General features: G+C 34.2%; 3 protein-coding genes across 3 annotated transcripts; 1 reads left to right on the top strand and 2 right to left on the bottom strand.

The window, feature by feature from the left end:
- Positions 1–3: 3 nt before the first annotated feature.
- On the top strand, positions 4–8,656 carry BX664DRAFT_319327 (armadillo-type protein). Its single transcript, XM_051542919.1, has 15 exons — positions 4–136; positions 248–293; positions 379–508; positions 603–1,117; positions 1,232–1,433; positions 1,498–1,600; positions 1,737–1,930; positions 1,996–3,068; positions 3,164–4,024; positions 4,146–6,410; positions 6,488–7,273; positions 7,366–7,885; positions 7,945–8,061; positions 8,129–8,309; positions 8,401–8,656. The coding sequence occupies exons 1-15, from the start codon at positions 69–71 to the stop codon at positions 8,414–8,416; spliced, it is 7,077 nt and encodes a 2,358-aa protein (XP_051404252.1). The 5' UTR covers positions 4–68; the 3' UTR covers positions 8,417–8,656.
- A 272-nt stretch (positions 8,657–8,928) lies between these two features.
- BX664DRAFT_367576 (uncharacterized protein) lies at positions 8,929–10,646 on the bottom strand (the record flags this gene model as incomplete). The annotated part of the gene is made up of 4 exons (XM_051548574.1): positions 8,929–9,598; positions 9,660–10,248; positions 10,370–10,547; positions 10,632–10,646. The coding sequence occupies 4 exons, from the start codon at positions 10,644–10,646 to the stop codon at positions 9,295–9,297; spliced, it is 1,086 nt and encodes a 361-aa protein (XP_051404251.1). The 3' UTR covers positions 8,929–9,294.
- A 2,938-nt stretch (positions 10,647–13,584) lies between these two features.
- Positions 13,585–15,086, bottom strand: BX664DRAFT_319321 (uncharacterized protein). The gene is made up of 3 exons (XM_051542918.1): positions 14,013–15,086; positions 13,878–13,930; positions 13,585–13,794 (listed from the first exon to the last, which is right to left on the bottom strand). The coding sequence occupies exons 1-3, from the start codon at positions 15,056–15,058 to the stop codon at positions 13,688–13,690; spliced, it is 1,206 nt and encodes a 401-aa protein (XP_051404250.1). The 5' UTR covers positions 15,059–15,086; the 3' UTR covers positions 13,585–13,687.
- Between the last annotated feature and the right edge of the window lie 593 nt (positions 15,087–15,679).

Here is a 15,679-nt window from a genome sequence, read left to right as displayed (position 1 = left end):
TTTTTTTTTTTTACATTTATATTACTATTACTACTGTTTACACTCCTCTCTGACATATATATATCATCATGGCACATGTGGCTATGTTGAACAGTCAGGAGAACCTTACAAGAATCTTCAGTGACTTGAAATCAAAGTAAGTGTTTCAAAAGAACAAAAAAAAAAAAAAAACTAATAGTTGATATAACAACTTGATTTTCTTATACTTTGACTTTTTTTAAATAACATTTTATCTATGAATCAATAGACATGAAGAACGAAGAATAAAAGCTGCTGATGAATTACGTGAAACGGTATTGATTGGGAGAAAACATTGGATTGTTTCAAAATATAGAAAAGATTAACTTATTTTTTTATGTTTTTTTTCTTCAAAATTAGGTCGCCACTGCCTCTAGAGAACTCTCTGACGAGAACCTCATACGATTAACCAATGATGTCAACAAACGTATATTTGAATTAGCTCATGGTAGTGACAATCATGAAAAATTAGGTGCCATCATAGCCATAGGTAAAAAAAAAAAAAAAAGAAAAGAAAAGAAAAGAAACGAAACGAAAAATATCTTTCTCTCTCTCTAAACTTTATGTATTGCCAACAACAATAGATCGTCTGATAGACTTGGAACCTGAAGGAAATTCAAGTCGATACAATAGTTATCTTAGTTTGATGTTACCATATAATGATCCTTTGGTGATGATACCAGCTGCTCGTGCATTAGGTCGACTTGCCATTAGTTCTTCAACTTTTACAGCAGATTTTGTCGACACGCAAGTAGAACATGCTTTAGAATGGTTACAAGGAGACCGAAGTCGTTTAGCTGCTGTTCTGGTACTCCGTGAACTTGCTATCAATGCCCCAACTCTTATATATGCCTATGTCCCTCGTATTTTGGAATTAGTCTGGTTGGCTTTACGTGATTCAAGACCTATCATTCGGGAAAATGCTGCTGATTGTTTAAGTCAATGTTTGGAAATTGTACAACAACGTGAAACTCCCTTACGTCGAACATGGTATGCTCGTATTTGGGAAGAAGTTAATCGTGGACTACGCAATGGTAGTGCTGAAACAATCCATGGAAGTTTATTGGTGATGCGCGAATTATTATTACATGCAGGCATGGTAAGTAACAAAAAAAAAAAATTAAAAAATTAAAAAAATAGAAAAATAATCTCATGATATATATATATATATATATATATATATATATATATATATATTATATATTTGAAATAGTTTATGACAGATATGTACAGAGACGTATGTGATATTACACTTCGATTCAAGGATTCAAGAGATCTTTTGATTAGAAAAACTGTAGTGGCTATTATACCCACCTTGGCAAGCTATGACCCAACTACCTTTGCTGAACTATATTTACGAAAATCCATGAGTCATCTTCTCAGTTTATTAAAGAAAGATCGCGACAAGCGTGATGGTGAGTGAAAAAAAAAGGAATATACATTTATATGTAATATTAATCTTACTTTGTTTATTATCAGCATTCATTACCATTGGAAAAATCGCTATACAAGTTAAAAGTAATATAGGTCCCTATTTGGATGCTACTTTGTTATGCATCAAGGAAACATTGACTGTGAAAGGGTAAGTTCTTGTTTTATTTCTATTTTTATTTTTTTTTTTTTTTTTTAAAAAAAAATGAAGATTGTAGAACATATTAACAAGCAAGTCGCTAAACATTACTTTATTGCGCTTTTTTTTTTTTTTTTTTTTTTTTTAGTCGTCAAAGAAAAGAAATCGAAGCTCCTATATTTGTCTGTATTAGTATGTTGGCCACAGCGGTTGGACAAGCCCTTACAAAATATATGCACGATCTTTTGGATTTGATGTTTAATTGTGGATTATCTGAATCTTTGGTTTCTGCTTTAAGCAATATTGCTGATCGAATTAAACCATTATCACATGTCATTCAAGGTAACATCAGAATAACTATAATCATATATCAAATATATTAATCCTTTTTTTTTTTTATTTACTAGGTCGTCTGCTTAATGTTATATCTGTTACTCTCAGTGGACAACCATATAAACAACCTGGCGCACCGACAAATAGAAACATCATCCAAACAGTTGAACGGCCTCTTCGTGAAGGCACAGTGAATGACACCAAAGACAACTATATTATTGTACTTGCTCTGAAAACACTAGGTTCATTTGATTTCTCAAGTCATATCCTCAACGAATTTGTACGTGATTGCATTGTAAATTACTTGGACGATGATATGCCAGAAATCCGTAAAGCTGCTGCTGTGACATGTTGTCAACTTTTTGTTCGGGATCCTATTTGTAATCAAACAAGTGCTCATGCTATCAAAGTTGTTGGAGAAGTACTAGAAAAACTTTTAACTGTTGGTATAGCCGATCCTGATGCTGGTATTCGACAAACAGTACTTTCTTCTTTGGATATAAAATTTGATCGTCATCTTGCGCAAGCCGATAATGTCCGATCTCTCTTTATAGCACTCAATGATGAGGTATTCTCTATTCGTGAAATCGCCATTACAATCATTGGACGACTGACAACATATAATCCTGCCTATGTTATGCCATCTCTAAGGAAAACTTTGATTCAACTACTGACAGAATTGGAATACTCTGTGGTGAGTCGACACAAGGAAGAATCCGCTCGATTAGTCTCTTTATTGGTTAGTGCTGCTCAACGACTAACTAAACCATATATTGAACCAATCTTGAAAGTATTATTACCAAAAGCTCGTGATGCTTCTCCTGGTGTAGTATCTGCTGTTTTGGGTGCTTTGGGCGAACTGGCTGCTGTTAGTGGAGAAGACATGATTCCTCATTTGGATGAACTGATGCCTTTGATTATGGAAACCTTACAAGATCAAAGTTCAAGTGCCAAACGTGATGCTGCTCTGAAAACCTTAGGTCAACTTGCAAGCAATACTGGTTTTGTCATTGAACCTTACACCAAATATCCTGCCCTTCTAAGTATCCTTATCAACATTCTCAAGACAGAACAAAATGTAGCCATTCGACGTGAAACAGTGAAACTGATGGGTATTCTTGGAGCTCTTGATCCTTATCGACACAAAGTAAGACAAAGAAGAAAAAAAAAAAAAAAACAGGTTGGATACGATAAGGAAATTCAGACTTAATATAAACGTTTTTTTTTTTTTTGTTCAATTAGATGAATGCCGTTGATGGGTTTAGTGAAGCCTTGGTAGATCCCAAATTGGCAAGTAATGATGTCACTCTACTTATGATGGGTGTTGGACCTTCTTCTGAAGACTATTATCCTCAAGTCGTGATGCATTCTTTGATGAAGATTTTACGTGATCCATCACTTAGCCAACATCATTATCCAGTCATTGAAGCCATTATGTCTATATTCAAAACTTTGGGTCTCAAGGTTGTTCAATTCTTACCACTGGTGATTCCTGGATTCTTATCTCTGATGCGATCTTGTACTCCAAATATGTTGGGTTCTTACTTTCACAAACTTAGTGAATTGGTTGGTATAGTCAAACAACATGTTCGAAACTATCTCATGGATATCTTTGACCTTATTGATGAATATTGGACTCCTGAATCATCGATTCAAATTACCATTATTTCTTTGATTGAATCTATTGCCAAGGCTTTGGATGGTGAATTAAAGGTTTATTTACCTCGATTGTTACCTCATATGTTACAAATCTTTGATGGTGATCTTTCTGAAAGACGACAACCAACTATTCGTGTCCTTCATGCATTCGTTGTTTTTGGTGCCAATATTGAAGAATATATGCATCTTGTTATACCAGCCATTGTCAAATTCTTTGAAAAACCCGATGCTCCTATTGCTGTTCGCCGACAAGCTATGGTCACAATTACTTCTTTATGCAAAAAGGTCAATATGTTTGATTATGCTTCTCGTATCATACATCCTTTGGCCCGCATATTACCGGTTCTACCAAATGACGCTAGAAACTCTGCTATGGATTTACTTTGTGCTCTTGTTTTCCAATTGGGGACCGATTATGCTAAATTTATTCCTGTGGTGAATAAGGTAAAAAAAAAAAAAAAAAAAAAAAAAAAAAAAAAAAAAAAGGAAACAATCGATTCTAAAGTATCCAATAGTATCAGAAGAAAATCTCATTTTCCTTTTTTTTTTTTGATTTAATACATAGGTCTTAATGAAATATCGAATCACACATACAAATTATGAATTATTGGTTGGAAAACTCCTCAAGGGTGAAAATCTTCCACAAGAGTTAGGCAAGACACTAGATGATCGAGATACCAAAGGTGATGAAACACCGTCTGCAGATTTAAGTACATCAAAGAAGCAACCAGTCAATCAACAACATTTGAAAAAGGCGTGGGAAGCTTCACAACGGTCTACAAAAGAAGATTGGATGGAATGGATTCGACGACTCAGCTTGGAACTTCTTAAGCAATCTCCATCTCATGCTCTACGAGCTTGTGTTTTTTTGGCAGGCTATTATCCTCCTCTTGCACGCGAACTATTCAATGCTGCTTTCGTGTCATGTTGGAATGAATTATATGATCAATATCAAGAAGAACTTGTCCGTTCTCTGGAAACAGCTCTCAAGGCTCCCAACATTCCACCAGAAATCATTCAAATCCTTCTACATTTGGCCGAATTCATGGAACACGATAACAAAATGCTTCCTATTGATATCCGAACATTGGCTGTCTATGCTCAAAAGTGTCATGCTTATGCTAAAGCTCTTCATTACAAGGAAACTGAATTTCATTTGGAACAATCATTCGAAGCCGTGGAAATGCTCATGTCAATCAACAACTTACTTCAACAACCGGATGCTGCCATGGGTATATTGACATTTGCGCAAGATTCTCTCAAACTAGAAAGGAAGGTATCATGGTATGAAAAACTTCATCGATATCAAGATGCATTGGATGCTTACGAAGCTCAACAAAAAGAAAACCCCAACTCAATGGAAATTACTCTTGGTCGTATGCGATGTTTACATGCTCTTGGTGAATGGGATCAACTAGCTACCTTGGCTCAAGAGAAATGGATTCATGCACCTCCCGAAAATAGAAAGAATATGGCACCATTTGCCGCTGCTGCTGCATGGGGTTTAGGACATTTTGAACAAATGGAAGAATATATCGCTTTGCTCAAGACTGAAGGCCCTGATCGTACGTTTTTCCGAGCTATTCTTGCTATTCATCGAAATCGATATGCTGAAGCGGAAAAATTCATCAACAAGACTCGGGATTTATTAGACACAGAATTAACTGCTTTACTAGGTGAAAGTTACAATCGTGCTTATGCTATTGTGGTACGAGTACAGATGCTAGCGGAACTGGAAGAAATGATCATTTACAAACAATCGACAAATGACATTGAACGGCAAAATGTAATTCGAAGAACATGGATGAAACGATTGGAAGGATGTGAACGAAATGTTGAAGTATGGCAACGAATTTTACGTGTACGTGCTATGGTGATCTCTCCTCAAGGTGATATGGAAATGTGGATCAAATTTGCAAACCTCTGTCGAAAGAGTGGACGATTCTCCTTATCTGAAAAAACATTACGAAGTTTGATGGAAATGGATAATGGTGAACAAGGAACAAACTCTCCTCATCCCAAGATTGTCTATGCTCAATTGAAACATATGTGGCATTCCTCAGATCAAAATGCAAATGGACAAGCTCAGGCACTTAGCATCCTTCGTGACTTTACAGCTCAGAAAACTCAAGATTTGGGACTGAATCCTGACGAAATGGCAGTCAGTATGCCAATTGATCCAAGTCGAATCTCAGATGATGTTGCAGAATATACTCGATTACTTGCAAGATGTTACTTACGACAAGGTGAATGGCAACGTGCTCTGTCTTACGAACTGACTGAAGAAACAATACCTGATATCCTTCGCTCATTTTTACTGGCTACAAGATTTGATCAAAACTGGTACAAGGCATGGCATGCTTGGGCTTTGGCGAATTTCAATATTATTGATTATCATGAAAAACTTCATCAAGATCAATTACCTCCTCAAGTCTTTACTCATCATGTAGTTCCTGCCGTACAAGGTTTCTTCCGTTCTATTGCTCTGTCTAAAGAAAATTCACTACAAGATACCTTACGTTTACTTACTCTATGGTTCAAATATGGTTATCAAGCGGAAGTCAGTACTGCTATCAGTGAAGGTTTTGGTACCATTAGTATTGATGTTTGGCTTCAAGTGATCCCTCAATTGATTGCCCGAATTCATGCTCCCAATGCTACAGTACGGCTGTTGATTCATCAATTACTTACTGATATTGGTAGAGAACATCCTCAAGCTCTTGTCTATTCTCTTACTGTGGCATCCAAATCTCAAAGTGTTCCAAGAAAGAGAGCGACTTTTGCTATTATTGATCGAATGCGTATGCATAGTGCTGCTTTGGTGGACCAGGTATATAATATATACATATAAAAAGGAATATGAAAATCCTCATTTTTTTTTTTTTTTTTTGGTTTTCTATTGATTAGGCTTTGATGGTTAGTCAGGAACTGATTCGTGTAGCTATACTTTGGCATGAAATGTGGCACGAAGGTCTTGAAGAAGCATCACGACTTCATTTTATCGAACGAAATGTGGAAGCCATGTTTGCGACTTTGGAACCCCTTCATCAAATGCTAGACCGTGGACCAGAAACAATGCGTGAAGAATCATTTGTACAGGCATTTGGACGTGACTTACAAGAAGCTCAAGAATGGTGTCATCGATATCAAGAAACTAGAGATCTCAATAATCTGAATCAGGCATGGGAATTATATTACCAAGTGTTTAAACGTATTCAAAGGCAATTACCACAACTGACAAGTTTGGAATTACAATACATCTCACCACGTCTATTGGAAGCCCGGAATTTGGAATTATGTGTACCAGGATATTATCGTAGTAATGAACCCATTATTCGTATTGCCAAATTCAATCCTAGTTTATCAGTGATTGCGTCCAAGCAACGACCAAGGAAATTGACTATTGTGGGTAGTGATGGCAAGGATTATATGTATTTACTCAAGGGACATGAAGATCTACGACAAGATGAACGTGTCATGCAACTCTTTGGATTGGTTAACACTTTACTCAAGAATGATGCCGAAACATTCAAACGTCATCTCAGTATTGAACGATGTGTTGTTGTACCATTGTCTCCTAACTCTGGTTTGATTGGCTGGTTTGCTGATACAGATACTTTCCATACATTGATCCGTGATTACCGTGACAGCAAGAAAATTTTACTCAACATTGAACATCGACTGATGCTCCAGGTAATAATAAATAAAAAAAAAAAAAAAGGATATCGAATGATCTAACTAACCTATTTTTTTTTTCTTTTTAATTTACAATATAAAAATATTAGATGGCACCCGATTATGATAATCTTACAGTTATTCAAAAAGTGGAAGTATTTCAATTTGCATTCGAAAAAACTGGTGGTCAAGATCTTTATTGGGTTCTCTGGCTCAAGAGTCGAAATTCAGAAGCTTGGTTAGATAGACGTACGAATTATACTAGATCGTTGGCTGTGATGTCTATGGTTGGCTATATTTTGGGATTGGGTGATCGTCATCCATCCAATTTGATGCTTCATCGGGTGACTGGCAAGGTAGTCCATATTGATTTTGGCGACTGTTTTGAAGTGGCCATGCATCGTGAAAAATTCCCTGAAAAGATTCCTTTCCGTTTGACTCGTATGTTGGTCAAGGCCATGGAAGTTTCTGGTATTGAAGGCAACTTTAGAATTACATGTGAACATGTCATGCGCGTCTTAAGGGAAAACAAGGATAGTCTGATGGCTGTATTGGAAGCATTTGTTTATGATCCATTGATCAATTGGCGTTTACTGAATAATACAAATCCTAGTCCAGTACAAAACAGAGGTAAGAAATTTGCCATGTATGATAAAGTATAACTAATCATTTATGCGTTGATTAAATAGATGAACGTCTGCTTGGCATGGATCGATTGAATAATGAAGATATGGCTGAAGATGGACATCGAAACTTCTCAGTGAGTAGACGATTGAATCGTATCGAAGTGGAGGCTGTGGCAAATGGTAAGAAGATTGAAATGAATAAAATAGGATATATTCTTACATCTTTTTTTTTTTTTTTTTGATGTAGAAAATGTGGCTGGTCCTGAAATGCTGAACTCTAAGGCTGTAGTAGTAGTGAACAGAGTCTCCAACAAATTGACAGGTCGTGATTTTAACCCTAGGGTAACCTTGGATGTTCCAACTCAAGTAGACAAGTTGATTCAACAAGCCACTTCTCTTGAAAATCTATGTCAATGCTATATTGGATGGTAAGAATAGATGACTGTAAAGGATATGATCGAATGATTCACTCACCATCGAAAATATTCTCTTTTCTTTTTGCCGTTTATATACGTTTAGGTGCGCGTTCTGGTAATGACAATCAATATCAAGAAACCATGGAAATTTGATTCAAACAATCCTATCTATATCACCTCAAAAACTTTACAATAGCATACATAACAGCACAAATTGTACCATAGAACCTGTCTTTTTCCCCCTTTACCCCCAATACATTTTTATGTATTATATCATCATTTTTTTTTGGGCAAACATATATCTAGTTTGTTTATTTTATTGTTTTTTATTCGAATAAAAGGATGATGATGACTATAAATGATGATGGTGATACGACGATCATGATGAACGAAATCGTTTTTGCTGTACTACATTGTAAATTCTGCATTCTACCTTGTACATAAAAGGAAAACAAAAATAATAATAATAATAATAATAAAGAGAACTCGGTCAAGCAAATAAACAACATAGTTAATCATGAGATAATAATTTTTATCACTATGAGGCACCTCCGTTATTTTTTTTTCCTTTTTTTTTTTTTTCTTTTCGAAATACAATCATTTTGTCCATTTGTATACTAACTAAGATCGTCTTCTCACCACATACCATATATAATATATAACAAAGTTGTTTATTGATTAATCTATATATCCATATAACGCATCAAGCTAAACTAAAGTCCTTATAGTCACAACGAGAACTGATTGATCGCACAAAAAGGTGAAGTCCAATGCTTGGTAGGTTCGATGTTGGCAGATACGGTTGTTGATTTGGTCGTCATTATCACCAAAGTTAAACAGTGGCGAGTGGGTATTGATTCCATTGTTGTTGAATTGTGCATCGATTATAATAACATCATACTGGGGTCATGGGAAGTCATATTGTTGTCTTTTATTGTTGTTTGGGCTTGTTTCCATTTTTTTTTTTTTTGTACACCATCACATTTTATAATCCGTGTTATACCTTGTAATTGGAAGTCAAACCTATCCGATCACTATCTTCATAATAACCAATATAAGGAGAGTGTGACATATAGGGTGATGGATAATGATATTGTTGTTGTTGTTGTTGTTGATGATGATGATGATAAGGTAAAAATGGAGTACCTTGTATTGATTCTTCTTCCAAGTCGATTTTTGGTAAAGTAGGTTTTTGTCCGTTTAAAGTTTTTGATCTTCCAACAGTTGGTTTGTGAGCACGTCGTCGAGTTCCTAGACCGAGTTGACGACGTCTGACTTGTTGTTGAAGTAATGCAGCGATTCTATCAAAAAAACCAAAGAGCCTTAGAAAAAAAAAAGGTAAAAAGACAATGAAATACTTACCTTTTATCTACCTTATGGCAGACATATTCCTTCAGATTTCCTCGAATATGACATAAGAGTGGAAGATACATGGTAGCAGCAATACAGACCAAAGTAAAGGAAATAGCGAATACCAAAGTAGAGAAGGCCATTGATATAGTCAAAAGTTGTTGAATCACGCTATGACCAAGAGCAGTGTTGTCCAAAGAGAGAGTTCCTTTATTGATTTGAATCCATTGAGGCACAAGTGCTTTCAAAGTGACAATGTTGATGATTTGACGAGGAGCTTCAGCTAGTAAAAGTCGTTTCCAGCCCTTCAAAGTAAAAAAGACAAAAAAGGCGTAACTATCGATTCGTTTTGTTGTTTCGTTGATACGAGAGAAGAGAGAATAACATCGATAGTCACGTAAGGAAAGGTATCTTCGAGCAAGGGTTGAAGTAAATGCATAAGCGATATCACGAGTAGCAATGACCTTTTTTGATTTGTAAACATCCCATATGAGTAACAGAAACGATATAATAATAGCACCCAAGAAAATCCATTTTGATACTTCAGTCGGAATGGCTGAATCCAAGGTTGAGTTTTGTTGTCCAAGTACCAGCAAAGATACTATTCAGGGAAGAGGAATAAAAAAAAAAAAATATGAAATTCATTCAATCAAAAGAGAGTTTATAAAAGTAAACTATTCAATGTCAGATATTATTGGCTTTGCCCTATTTTTATTACTTACCAGCAGACCAAAAATCAGCAACATAAACTAAGAATGATTTGATTACCAAAACATACACCATCAAATATCCCAATCGTGTAGAACAAGATCTATCATAGAATTCATCTAGATCTACATAATCGAAACTATGATTTACAGTCACCTCGTTTTTCCATTTGGGTCCTTTTTCGTTTTGTGACTAAGATGAATCCAGTAAAAAAAATTATAAGAAAGTTTTAGTATATATGCAGAGCAACGCAATATTATCCTGAATTGTATGTACACTTTCTATTACCATGACAGATACAATCAAAAAAAAAAAATAATAAGAGTGATAAAGGAAAAAAAAAATTATAAAAAAAGGAAAAAGGAAAGAAAGAAAAGAAGAAATCATAAAAAATAAAAATAAAAAGACAATAATAAAAAAAAAGTTACCAGAACACTGGCTTTGAAAATTCCATTAGCAGTTGCCAAAAAGAGTACAATTTCAATCAAAGTTGTGATCTCCGTTTGACATCCTCAACTGGACAACAATGGTCGAGAACACCCAAAATGTCATACGCCAAAAAGATCTACGCGCGGTCCCTTTTTTTTTTTTTGAACGACCTTTGCTGCAAGTTCTTTACCATAGCAAGTAAGGAAACAAAAAAAAAAAATAGTGATTTAGTCTCAATTTATACATGTTAAGTTTGATTTCAGATGCTCTTATCTAATATGAATCATACAAATAGAACAATTTAGTGCTTTCGCTTTAGTTTTCTTTTTTCCTTTTTTTTTTTTTTGTGTTCCTACTAAAGTTTTGTCCCTTTTCTCGTCTTTGTTTGATAATGATGACCATTTTAGTTTGATTATCCTCTAAAACCCTCATGGTAACTGATAAAATGGGACTAGTTGACATTAGACTATTTTTTTTTTTTTGAGGAATCGAAGGATGATATTTTTTTTTATTGGATGATGATGACTTTGGACGCAGGATGACTATTTTAACTTCCTTTTTTTTAATTTACTTTATAAATTGGAAGGCATGGTACAAAGTAGTATTAATCCAAATGAAAAACAATGGTTTATTTTATGTTCACTCTAAATTTGATATGCTGATGGTCATTATTAGGAGAAGAATGGCAAAATGGATCCACGTTTTTTTAATTTGCTTTGTAACTGCAAGGGTGATTTATTTGCTGTCATTAGGCTAATAGAAAGAGAAAGATTGAACTCTATATTCCATCCAAACTTGGTATGCTGATGATCAGCGAGAAAGAAAAAGGACAAAATTGACTACCTCCGTATGCAGGATAGAAAAAAAAAAAAAAAGAGATCTATTTTTTGTTTTTACAGCCAAAACTTTCAAACTCCTCAGCTAAATTTTAGCTGTAGAAATAAATTGTCGAGGGGTCATCAGGCAATTTTCGAAAAAATTGACAAAATCCTTTTAGTGATAATTGTACATTAGGTAGCAAGATAAGCTATAAAATAATATTAGATGATGTTAGCTTACTTTTTTGAGAGGAATCCAATGGCGGTCATTTTATTGGATGATGATCATTATTAGATGAGGGATGACTGAATTGACTTTTATTTTTTAATTTACTCTATAAACTGAGAAGTAAGGCGTAAACTATTATTAATGCAATTGAAAGAGAAACATTGACTCTATGTTCAGTCTAAATTTGGCGCAATGATGATGATTTTTGAGCATATTACAAAAGTATACAGTCATTTTTTTCATGCACATTGGTAAAAAAAAAAAAAAAAAAAAAAAAAAAAAAAAAAAAAGAATCATCTCAATTTGGAAAAAGTAATCTAGTAATAAAAGAAATCGTTCTTCAAAAAAAAAAAAAAAAGTCAACCATTTGATCAACATTTGATAGCAAATTAAATCCATTGATACGTAGTGCAAAAAATGATAAGACAGGTACAAGGCGTTAAATACCGTCCCGTACCTTATTTGTGAGAACGATGATCTACTCCCAATCATCAAAGTTTACTGCTTGACAGATATATTTATTTTTGGATGCAAAGAACAAAGAATGGCCATCATCAGTACCATCATCATCGTCAGTGGGGTAATAGGATATAGCGGATCAATGAGGAAAAACAGGCATCCTCGCCCGTACTATTTCATATGCCATTGTTCCGATTCCATCCGCAGTGGGTGACATATATAAAGTACAATAAAACTTTATGAAAAAGTTCTATTTTCATCCTTTTCTTTTTTTTTTTTCTAACTTTTTTGTAACATATATTTATTTATTTTTACTTTGCATATCATGAATCATCAACAATATAAACGTATTGGGAACTCATATTTAACTCGTTCACCACGTCAAATCGCCAACAAAGCATATAATCTAGCAACGAAAAAGATAAATTGTGATAATGGAAGAAAAAAACATCACTATCATATTCGAGAACGTCTATTAATTCAATATACGATGCGCAAAGCAAAAGATTTGCTAAGCAATGGATCATCATCATCAACAACAACAACAGCCTGCCGTACTATTATTATTGCAGATCCATTTGACTGGGAGTGTCCTTCCGTGATGGTTACACAGCAACAACACTATCCACCTCCTTCTCCATTACCAACATCCTCCTTACCATCATCTTCATCATTATCGTCATTAGGATCATCAGTAACACCATCATCATCATCAATAGAATCACCTTGTTCACCATCATCTATATCATCATCAATGCCATCATTACCAAAATCTATTCCATCTGATACCATCTCTTCATCATCATCATCTCAAACATGTATCAATCCTACTTTGGCATCAACTCTTCAGTTCCAATGGTCTCTTTTGAATCTATTACAAACTCCACCCTTCCTTTTATGGTCAACACCTTTTTCAGAGAGAAATCATCGTAGTTGTCATGAAGAAAAGAATCATTATAAACCTCCATCAACAATCCCTATCACAGCTATTCTTTGATAAAGAGCATATCCAAATTTTGCATACCCACTCCTTTTTTTTTAAAAAAAAATAATAAAAGTTAAAAGTCACTTTTTAAACTACTTTGAACCCTCTCCCTATTGTATTGTCAATGATAACATGACAACAAGTTTTTGTATGAAAATGATCATCGTCTTACATTTGATAGCATAATGGACTTTATCATATAACTTGGTTTATTGTTCTTAAATTGTATTCCATAACAGGTAATATATAAAGTATTAACGCTTTGCCCGATAGAATCACAAATGAACTTTTTTTTTTTTTTTTTTTTTTTTTTTTTTTTCAAAGAGTATCAAAACAAAAAATTTATTAGATTTCATTACACTATTCTATTTACATACTATTCTAACTATAATACGATATTCTAATCTAAACATTATCCTAATTCCACACATTGATAACTTGGGAACACAAGTTCATCATCCAGTATTTTACGTAATTGATCAACAATAAATCTTTCAATCTTGCCAACGTTTTTCAATACTAATATTTAAAAGAAAAAATCATTCCTCATGAGTAATCAATATTTTTTTTATTTGTTTTTTTTTATTCCCTTTTCATCATACCATGTTTTTGCTTATCACCAACAACCGATTCGATTTGTACTTGCCTTAACAAACTAATAACGAAAGGAAAATAAGTGTAAAAATCTTATGCTATTGTCTTTTTTTTTTTTTTTTTTTTTTTTTTTTTTTTTTTACCTTTCCAAACCCACAGCATTTTTTCCCCGTATAGATACGATTTCTTCATCATCTGCCTCCAACATGGATACACAAACACGTTTCATACTTTGGATATAAGCTACTACAGCAGTTGCTTCGAATTCCACACTACGGACACAAAGTTGAATTGGTAAAGACATAAACACCATGCTAGGATAGTTCATACGTAGTTCGGTCAAAATGGTCATACTCATGTCCCCTTTGTAAGATATCAATAGATGAGATTGAAAGTCCATTTGAGTTGAAGAAGGATCTTGTTGTTGATTTTGTGAAGGTAGTGTTTCTGAAGATGGTGGAACTAGTGGAGTACCTGTGTTTGTCGTTGATGTTGGTGCAGCTGCTGAACTCATTCTTCTATCTTCATCATCAATCCAATCCTGAATATCCCCCTGAGAAGTCGTATATCGTTGATCAAAATAAGTACTGCTTGTCGTTGGTGAAGTAGGTCCGGGTGAAAAATAGCTAGCACTTCGATTGGAAGGATTCATGGTATTGTTGAAAGGATGTTGAGGTGCTACCAAGGGGGAACGATGAAAAGAATGCATAAGTTGAATACGTTGTTGTTGTGACCAGGGGTAAGTAGGTCGATCTGGGTAATGATGTTTGATTGAAGTTTCTAAAGAGTCAAAATAAGGATCACTTGTATTTGTAGGAGATGACGATAAGGGCAAACCTGTTGCTGATGACATGGTTGATAAATTGGAAGTGGAGGTTGGTGCTGGTGTTGCGGATGTTGTAGTTGGTGTTGTATTTGTGGCAGATACTGGAAGATTACCTTCTCGTTTTTTAGGGGTATCTTGATCCATGTCATCTTCAGTTTCTTCAGGTTCATAGAATTCAGGGAAAGGGTCTGTAATATCAATGATTTCCACTGTAGGCGCAGTTGTTCCCCAGTCAAAGGATGTAACGTGTATATCACCTATAAATGCAGGTTTATTGATGGTTTGAAAATGACGGTTGAGAAACTGTAGTACATATCCAGCCAGTTCATCATCTAATTTATTCCAATTGATATCAAAAGACATTTAAAAAAAGAAAGTGGCAAAAAAAAAAGAACAAAAAGATTTGGAAGGAAAAAAAAAAAAAAAGAGCAGGTAAAAATAGAACTGGGTTTTAATTTCTTTTGACAACATGAGAAAATTCATGGGGGGTGGTGAAGGGAATGACAGTAAGAATAAGGAGAAAATGAAGTGATAATAATAATAATAATAATAATAATGGATCAAAACTCCCTTTTCTCCTGATTATTCTATATAAACATACTTGATTACTCCCTGTATCAATATTATACTCTATCAAGAAAACAATAATAATAATATCCCTATATGTATCTCCTCGTTAAGTGTTTTCTTAAAAAAAAAAGATTGTTATTATTTTTGACATTAATATTTATTACAGTAATGATTAGAAAATGATGGTTGATGCATATCATTTTTTATGAAATGCATTCAATTGTATGATGATTGTCATTTCCTTTCAAAAAAAAAAAAATGAAACGCCAACAATGCACGTTTTTGGCTTCAAACTGGTTTACATATGTTAATCCATAACGTCAATTTTCTCAATCTATTTTGAGCAAGTAGGTAAATCATGTCAATTGGCTGAGATTAAATATTTGAATATAAAATGAATGGATACACAACTTC

This window comes from Halteromyces radiatus (genome assembly GCF_025201355.1).
Source record: "Halteromyces radiatus strain CBS 162.75 chromosome Unknown BX664scaffold_1, whole genome shotgun sequence".
Taxonomy (NCBI): domain Eukaryota; kingdom Fungi; phylum Mucoromycota; class Mucoromycetes; order Mucorales; family Cunninghamellaceae; genus Halteromyces; species Halteromyces radiatus.
Note: the sequence above shows the minus strand (reverse complement) of the source record. Positions and strands in the feature narration are given on the sequence as shown.

What these genes read in the sequence shown, in the direction of transcription:
- BX664DRAFT_319321 (XM_051542918.1), bottom strand. Translation starts at nt 15,058, where the DNA reads ATGTCTTTTGATATCAATTGGAATAAATTAGATGATGAACTGGCTGGA. An exon ending in AATGCTGTGGGTTTGGAAAG is followed by an intron (nt 13,931 to 14,012) that starts GTAAAAAAAAAA and finishes TTTCGTTATTAG; the next exon opens with TTTGTTAAGGCAAGTACAAA. An exon ending in TGGTGATAAGCAAAAACATG is followed by an intron (nt 13,795 to 13,877) that starts GTATGATGAAAA and finishes TTTAAATATTAG; the next exon opens with TATTGAAAAACGTTGGCAAG.
- BX664DRAFT_319327 (XM_051542919.1), top strand. Translation starts at nt 69, where the DNA reads ATGGCACATGTGGCTATGTTGAACAGTCAGGAGAACCTTACAAGAATC. An exon ending in TTCAGTGACTTGAAATCAAA is followed by an intron (nt 137 to 247) that starts GTAAGTGTTTCA and finishes ATGAATCAATAG; the next exon opens with ACATGAAGAACGAAGAATAA. An exon ending in TAGTCCAGTACAAAACAGAG is followed by an intron (nt 7,886 to 7,944) that starts GTAAGAAATTTG and finishes TTGATTAAATAG; the next exon opens with ATGAACGTCTGCTTGGCATG.